The 8,580-nt window shown below is 36.6% G+C and overlaps 2 protein-coding genes across 2 annotated transcripts; one reads left to right on the top strand and one right to left on the bottom strand.

Annotated features, from left to right (window-relative positions):
- Positions 1-738: 738 nt before the first annotated feature.
- Positions 739-2,252, bottom strand: LOC113733778 (peroxidase 5-like). Its single transcript, XM_027259957.2, has 2 exons — positions 1,918-2,252; positions 739-1,740 (listed from the first exon to the last, which is right to left on the bottom strand). The coding sequence occupies exons 1-2, from the start codon at positions 2,125-2,127 to the stop codon at positions 964-966; spliced, it is 987 nt and encodes a 328-aa protein (XP_027115758.1). The 5' UTR covers positions 2,128-2,252; the 3' UTR covers positions 739-963.
- Positions 2,253-6,835: 4,583 nt separating this feature from the next.
- LOC113733970 (protein RALF-like 33) lies at positions 6,836-7,228 on the top strand. Its single transcript, XM_027260227.2, has one exon. It carries the CDS (start codon positions 6,836-6,838, stop codon positions 7,226-7,228), a length of 393 nt encoding a protein of 130 aa, XP_027116028.1.
- Positions 7,229-8,580: the final 1,352 nt, after the last annotated feature.

Genomic DNA, 8,580 nt, shown 5'->3' with positions numbered 1-8,580 from the left:
TTAAGATTTTTAAATTGTGTGACCTCAATTTTAGCCACTAAATCGGGGTCTTTTCGACAACAAAAGGTTATTTAAAAATGATGAGCAACTAAGGGTTGTTTGATAATATAAAAAAATGCTGAAACTAAACCTTTTCAGACATTCAGATGTTTTGATTGTTTGATAAATGAAAATCCATGTGCTGAATTTATTAAGCAGTGCTAAACTTGTGTGCACTTTTTTCAGCACGAAAATGCTAACTGAATGCTTAATTCTGATAAGAATCAATATAATTACTTCAACTATCTTATCTTATCTATCAAATCTACTCTTGTTTGTTAATTATATTCAAAATTCTTGTCTAATTAAAAAACCTGATATTTTCTATCTAACGGTTTAGGTTTCTCTTTTCTCCCTTTTTCATGACTTTCACTTCTTCTCCACACTCCTCATATAATATATTTCATATTTTATATTAATTTGATTTAAAAATAAATATTGTTATTTTTATACCTAACAATTTTAAGCTAATTAAATCATAGGTTCTATTTTTTTTTGAATGAAAAGATATAAGGGCAAAATTGTCAACTTAAATTTATTAAGCATTTAGTTATAAATATTTATTAAAAACTAGGTTTAACATTATAATTCAGACATTCATATATTTCTTTTCAGTATTTAAAATTCAGCAAATTAATTGTTTCAGTATTCAGATTTCAGAATTCAGATTAAGTTTTATCAAAAGAACCTAAGTATGAATAAAGAGAAATGAAGCATTTATTTATTGTAAATGTCTCAGGATAACGGCAAAAATCCTCCAATTAAGTACATCAAAAGCACACACTCATTTATTTCTAATTCCAATATACATGAAAGCAACACATGACTGTTAAAAAAAATAGAAATAAAAATATACAGAAAAAGCAATTAGCACCCCAAAGAAACATGGGATTTTTCTAAGTCAAAAGTCTGTAGGCGGTAGTCCTAGTTTACGAAGTGGCAGTTCTTCCTTATCTCTCCTCGAGTGCCCGTGAGGAGTTCAATTGAGCCCATTCGCACCATAGCAGCTGCAAATTTCCGAGCCCACAAATTTTCATGGTCTGCATTGTTCTTCACCATCTTTCTTGTTGAAGGAGTTGTCCAGAGGACTTGATCAGAAAACAGCAACCCTTTATGCTTCTCCAGATTCTTATAGTAATGATTATCAAGTCGGTCAGGTGTTGTTGGATCAAATGACACCACCTGATTAGGACCTGTGCTAGCACTTGGGGAAATTCTTGGACATTGGCTTCTCAAGTAATTTGCATAAGCAGGATCAAGAGATGGATCTTGCGAGTATTTTGAGTTGAATGAGTACAAACGATGGACGAAATTCGAGCAGTGAGAGCCGCCTATGGAATGAGCACCAGAAAGTGTTACCATTTCCTCTAATGACAACCTTTTTCTGGCAAAATTTTCTCTAAGCACTGTAACGTTGGAAGTTGCCATCGGGAGATTTTCAGCTGCTTCGGAGGCTCGTGAAATTGTTCCGTCGCGACGCCCGCTGGGAACAGCGTAGTGTATTCCACCAGCCCTGGAAACACCATCTCTAGCCGCAAAGGCAATAATGTCTGCACAAGAAACTGTATTTGGACATTGAGCTTCTATCTTGGCCTTGGCCTCATCAATCAACTCAAAGCCTTGTACACCAAAGTTGGCGGGGCCATCTTTTTCAGCAACATTTCCTGGTACTGAATTCAGAAGAACCGATGCATCACAACCCTGCAAATTACCATGAAGTATTTTACTAAGTAGCACTAAAATAACAGTTTCGACAATCATGAATGATGCCATGTAGTTGCACAGATGGCTGCAACTATTCATTCAAACCAAACTGCATGCATTAGTTTTAAGGGGAAAAAAAAAGGAACCATATGCGTAGTATCTAAGATCCATTACCCTGACAAAACAGTCATGGAAGTGAAGTCTAATGAGAGCAGGAGCTATCCCTGAATCATTAGCATATGCTTGGCTTACAACACTTTCCACTATAGCTTCTGCTGATGGACATGTCTTTCGATAGAAGCCCACTTGCAAAGATGCAACTTTTGCTGAATAGCTCAAAAAAGTTGCAAGAAAAATTGTCAAACAAGTGAACAGATATGCCATTTTTTTTTCCCAATGAAGCTGATTAATCCTAGTATGCTGAAGTGTATATAGGTCTAAACTTAAGCTAATGTTCTTGGATAATTATGAGAAATAAAGAGAGCGATGTTGAGTTTGATGCGGAGTTCACAAGGTTTGGAGATTGCAATTTATAGCATGTTTGCTGGAGAGTTCAAATTTGAGTTGAAAGCTAAGATCCGCAGAAATGCTAAAACAGGCAATACCGGGGAGATGCTTGGCAAGACTGCTTTGACTATAAAATTCTCTAGATAATAATAAACAGATAAAGGCGTGTGGCTGCCACAGGATTTCCACAAGTCATTGTTAACTTTAGAATTAAAATATGCTAAGAATGCTTAGCTGGTCATCCAACACAAACCGCGGCTTCACCAACTCTTTTGATTCCATTTTGCAATCATAATTAAAGGACTACTAAACTTGGGATGCAGATATTAACCATGGTATAGACTGAAGTTAACCGGGTTGATTGAGGAATGACAAGAAACAAAACAATGCTCGAAACTTAGATTGCCATCAATCATTCTCCTATTTTAGAAATCCCTTTTCGATCCTATCTTCTCATGAAGAAGTGTTGCCAAACTCAATAGTGCTGATGATCATGACCTTGGTTAAACTTCATCATTGGATACAAATGCTATGTTACATGACAGATCTAAGCTGAAATATTACAGAATTGAAGTGCAGATGTATAGTTGTAGATTAACCATGAACCATTCACAACCATTGATGTCAAAACCTTGGTTAATGCAAGTGGCATGAATATATGCATCCGCCGGTGTGAACGTCTGAAAAGTAATGGAGAAGAAAAAGATACCATCCTAGAAAATTGAATGAAGGAACAGTCAGGAAACTAGTTCTGCTGTCTTCGGATTTGGGGGGAGTACATCAGTCTATCCTTCTCCAGCTTAGACAAAAAAAAAAATTTTTTGGATGAAAATTCTGTTTAAATTAATTTATTCCATATAAGGACAAAATTCGTGGTCGTGTAAAATTTGCATTCTTCTTCTATAGATTATCATATATGGTATGAGTAGCACCTAGTTTGAAACCTTGAAAGCATTCCGAATTTTGTAATGTCTTTGTCTTTCAAACTATCTTTGCTTTTATGTACAACAAGTATAGATAATTTCAGTTTAGCTCAGTAATATAATTTTTAATTTGCTAGGTCATAAAATAAAACAAACTCTAAAAGCAACCAACCTCTTTCTTGCTTTTTGTACTAGTGTTCTGAAAATATGGCCGGTTTGACCGGTCGAACCGTCAACTGGTCATGTCTCCGATCTGATCAATAGCTGAGCCAAAAATTTAATTGAACCGGTCAAATTTGATTAAAAAAATTAATTAAACCAGTAAAAATTGGATGATTCAACCAAATTTACTGACTTCTTTACTTTTTAAAATAAATATTACATCTTTACACATTATTTAAAATTAAAATAATTTTAAAAAATACTAATTAAACCTTTGAATCGAGCGAATCACAAACCAAAAGCGTTTCCAATTCATTTTCTGATCCAGATTTAAAAACATTGCTTTTCACAAAGGTTCTTATCGACTTCATTGAATGGTTACCATAGATAGCCCTTGATGAATAATGGTTATGTTATGAGCCCCAAGTTGTAAAACACATTTCTCTAAAGAGTTCAAATAAAAACCTTTGTGACTGGGGCTATGGTTACCCAATAGTCAACGTCTTTCCCGGCCCACGAAGCTTTATTGGGGACGGCAAATAACTGGATCTAATTCGTCCCTTTGGTGCACCCACACGTATAGGAAAGGAAACCCTCGTAAAGAATAAAGAATAGACGGGCGGGAACTCTGGGCCAGTGAATGATGAGTTCAACAAAGGCCTTGTTTGCTTCGGCATCAAATAGTTCAATACGTGTCCTTGTCTGTATGCTTGAAAACTTTCTAATACAGCCCAAAAGCTACCCACAAACTTTCTTTATTAGTATTAATTTTTTCTTTGACAAATTGGATCCTCTATATGCTAATTCTCGGGGGAAAAAACAAAAGAGAAAAAGGGCTGTGTCACACGGAACGGATCCTGTCCTGAAATGAGAGAATGGCCTTGCTAATTAACTAAGACATGGTCTACTAATTAGTCAAACCTTTCAGCTGCTGCAAGGGAAATTTTTGGGTTTTACTTTTTTTGTCAAAAGCCACAAAACATCTACTAACAAGGTTTGTTACCGAATCAAGTCGAATTCGAGTTGTTTCACTCGAATAAAAAATGCTTGAATTTGAATTTGTCGAGCTCGAGTTTGAGTTTTTTTTTTTTTTAACTTGAACTCGAATTCAAACTCAAGTTCAATCAAATTTAATCAATCTCAATTGAATTTTTGAACTTGATTTTTTTAGTTAATCTTTCACGATTTTATACTAAATAATTAAAAATTATATTATAAATGCACTGCTCAATAAGGTTCGACCAGTGCTCGAACTTTAATTTTTTCTATCATAAATGCATTGCTCAACTTTTAATTACCTTCTTATTGAGTAAGTAGCAATTGAAACTCGACCTTTGGCTAAACACACTCGCGTATTTTTTTTTTCCAAAAACGACAACAGTTGTATAACCTAATCTATTCTACACTAAAGGGGAGGGGACGGACCTAAGAAGATCCAGGGATAACCCGAAGGAAACTGAACCATCACCGAACCAAATAAGTACACAATACACCTGTCTGAATTTTTTAAAACAAATCATTTAAATGTGATATTTTGATAGGAGGCAAAGTTTGAACCTTGTTTCTCGCCCCCACCAAGGTTTGAATACGAGTAGTTTGATTGGTTTGCAGCCTATTAGCCTAACCAACACAGTAAGTTCCAATAGTTCTTTTGCCGGAAGGGAAGGCCATCTTTTTCGTTAGTGGAATTACACATGTGAGCGGGTGGCGTCCTACCGTAAACCAGAAGAGAGGGAACGGAGTAAGTGGTTGACAGCTGGTGACGAGTGGAACTCAATCGATCTGATTTGACTAATCATAATACAATGCGGTGTAGTGTTAGTATGTGGAGCTTGTTGATTTGCCAAATCACGTTCGTGGTGGCACACGTAATTGTAGAAGACAGACACGAAGAACAACTCTAAATTGAGTGATGAGCTTTTTGTAAACAGGGGGAGACTTTTTCAAAACGGTAGTTATAGTAGTAGTAGTGCTTCAGCCAAGAAAAAGGAAAAAGAATACGCGGAAATGGTAAAATTTTAAAATGGTCACAGATGATTGATACAATCTGGGCTGGCTTCAATTAAGATCCAACTTTGCACAGCCAAAAAAAAAAAAAAAAAAACTGGCCACATAGAGATAGGGGTGGCGTGCGTAATGGGGAAGCGGTGCTGGAATTTAAGTCCATGCAGCAAAATTAGGCTTTTATAGTAAATGCTTGGGGTTCAAAGCATGAATTGCTTGCCTTGTTTGGATTGCGGTTTTCCGCCGAAAAATTGTGTTGTTTTCCGTGATCACATTTCCCTATTACCTTTTTCCCTCACATACATCAAATCGCTACAGTAATTTTTCCATGAAAAATGACGGAAAATACAATCCAAACGGCCTCTAAGTAAATGAATGTCTCTCTTGCTACTTTGTTGCTTCGAATTTGTTTTGCCGCAGGTAGGATAATAACAAACAATAAAAACATCAACCAGAAGTAGATATATATTATTATGGTGGTTGCATTTTTTGGTAGAGTTTGAAGATAAAAAAGCAAAAAAAAAAAAGGGACATTTAATCAATGCATGCATGATTGAATGAACTTTTACTTCGTGATCATAATTTTTCCAAATTGGAGCCACCCTTGCATCCATCCACCGTCAAAAAATCAGCATCCAAGCTAGACATACCAACCAAGCTAGACATTTCGATCTCTGTTTGGATTGCATTTTTCTAAACTTTTTTATAGATAAATTATTGTAACAATTTGATATATATAAGAAAAAAATTGATTAAAAAATATATTTACATAAAACGTAACAATTTTTCTTTAAAAAATTGCAATTCAAACACACCATCGATTAATTACCTCCACTCAACCACCCCATCTCATCCTCTAAACCTTATAGTAGAGTGTTACACCAACCCGAATAAATGTCCACAGCTTATATAGCTTAAAGGTGGCACATCGTGGCCTGCAATGCCTCCTAGAGGATCTAAAACACTTCCAAGTCCAGTTGAACACATCATAGGTCTTAATTTTACACCCAAATTAGCTATTGCATATGAGTGTATTTGAATTGCAAATTTCCAAAGAAAAAATGCTATAACATATTTTTCAATTACTTTTTTATTTTACATGCGTCAAATTGTTATAGTAAATTTTTTTTAAAAAAAAACAATCCAAATAAATCCTCGATTTTTCCAGTCGTGTACATTTGCTTCCAAGTCTCAAAGCTTGCTGTCACAAAAAGGTAAAGTGAAAAATATAACAACATATAATAAAATTGCTAAAAAAATGGCATGGTCCATAAATAATCATAACGTCAAGGTCATTCTCAAAGTCCAATTTCCCATATAATTCCATCTCCTCCTTTCTCTCTCCTGTTCCCTAGAGCCAAGGCTCTTTTCCTTTCTTCTCACTTCTCTTGAGCTTTGAAGAGCAAACAGAGAAGGCCAAACGAAAAAAAAAACCCAGAAACCCAGCCCACACCCCAAGTTTCGCAAAGGAAAAAGAAAGGAAAAGGAAAAGCAGAATGGTGAAGCCAAGTGCTGGGCTTTTCTTGATCTCAGCAACCCTGTTTGCAGCGACAATGCTGGTGTCATTCTGGGCCGTGGGGGATGCAGCAAGTGGGTCCCACGAGCTCAGCTACTACTTCCCGGCGGTGACCACCTCGACGGCGTCGTTCTGCAATGGGGGCTCAATTGAGAGCTGCCTGATGAGCGAGCAAGAAGAGGAGCTGGAGATGGACTCAGAAACCAACCGGCGCATTTTGTATTGGAGGAGAAGGTACATTAGCTACAGTGCGCTGACGAGGGACAGAGTACCATGTTCCAGACGGGGTTACTCTTACTACAACTGCCGACCTGGTCGTCCGGTGAATCCTTACAACCGAGGCTGCAATGCCATCACCCGTTGCCGCCGGTGAAGCCTCACTAATTCCGGTGGTTTCTGGACCTTGTTCAAAAATGGATTGGTCACGGGCATATCTATCTGTTCATGACAATAATAGTATTTTATTGCTGCGCTACCTACTAAATGGTCTACTGCTGCCTTTTTTTTAATTTTATTTTTTAAATTATTACTATTATTTTAATTTTGGAATGAGCCAGCTGTTTCTGTTTCTGCATCATCATTACTTTTCTTTGTTGCTTTCCTCAGCATAATTTTGCCTGTCAGTTTCTCTCGTTTACGGTATGAGGGATGCATTTGTCGTCATAAAATTTCTACCTCTTGAAACAAAAATTGGTCATTCTGATTGATGGATGGGGAAATCATCGCTGGATATGCAATTCGTAAGATCTAAAGGATTCTGCTTCCTCCTTTATTTTGTGGAGAACTTTTTCTTTTTTTCAATTTTGGGATTTGTGAGTGTTGGTCGGTTTCTTTCGGGACCAATGACTAATTGAAAACCATATCCCACTAGATGGATTCCATAATTCTTGAGCAGAAAGCTGTATTCTGCATTTTTGCTGGGCTTCCTATTTCTCAACTTTAGCCATCATTTGCCATGAATGAAATGGGTTAACTCGTATGGACGCAGAATCAGAGAGGCCGCAACCAGCATTTTACTTTTTTTGTGGGGGGTAAGAAAAACCAGCAGTTTACTCACTCGCCCAATGATGATTGATGAAAGATAGGCCTTTCTGTAACAGTGCAATATATCTACACCTTCATTTACTTTCTAAGTTTAGCAAGAAGATTTTCTGATTTACCGGCAATAATGGTTTGAAGGACCAATTCCCAAAAGAGGTGCTACGAATTCAGGACAATGATCAATAAAGGAATAAAAACAAGGACCAAAAACAAAGAGAAATAACGTTACAATTCCACAGTTTGCGGACTGGGAGCATCACAGCCTCGGAGAAACAAAGCATGGGCATAGCAAGCACTAAATTAGTAGGTTTCATATACTCATATCATAGTACTACTTGAGTTGGTAGTGGTAAGGTAACACATTTTTAATGAAATGAAATGGATAATGAGATGCCATTTCATGATTTTCATCTGTGTTCAAAACAGAAAAGTAATCTCCCCAAAGTTAAACCCTATCGAAAAATGATGCGACACCAACCTCAGTTGAAATACAACAAAAAATTAGCAGTCGGAACGCAGACCACAGCCAATAAAGTGAAAAAACCATCAAGTACACAAGTCACCGACAGATTTCTAAGGTCACTGTCATATCCTGAACAAAGAGAAACCTCACACATAGCTATCAATTATTTTCTTCAATTAAAATCAGGAAAACCGGTCTTTATCAACTGACCAATGGCAACC

The sequence above is a fragment of the Coffea arabica genome, chromosome 3c, assembly GCF_036785885.1.
Source record: "Coffea arabica cultivar ET-39 chromosome 3c, Coffea Arabica ET-39 HiFi, whole genome shotgun sequence".
Taxonomy (NCBI): Eukaryota; Viridiplantae; Streptophyta; class Magnoliopsida; order Gentianales; family Rubiaceae; genus Coffea; species Coffea arabica.
Note: the sequence above shows the minus strand (reverse complement) of the source record. Positions and strands in the feature narration are given on the sequence as shown.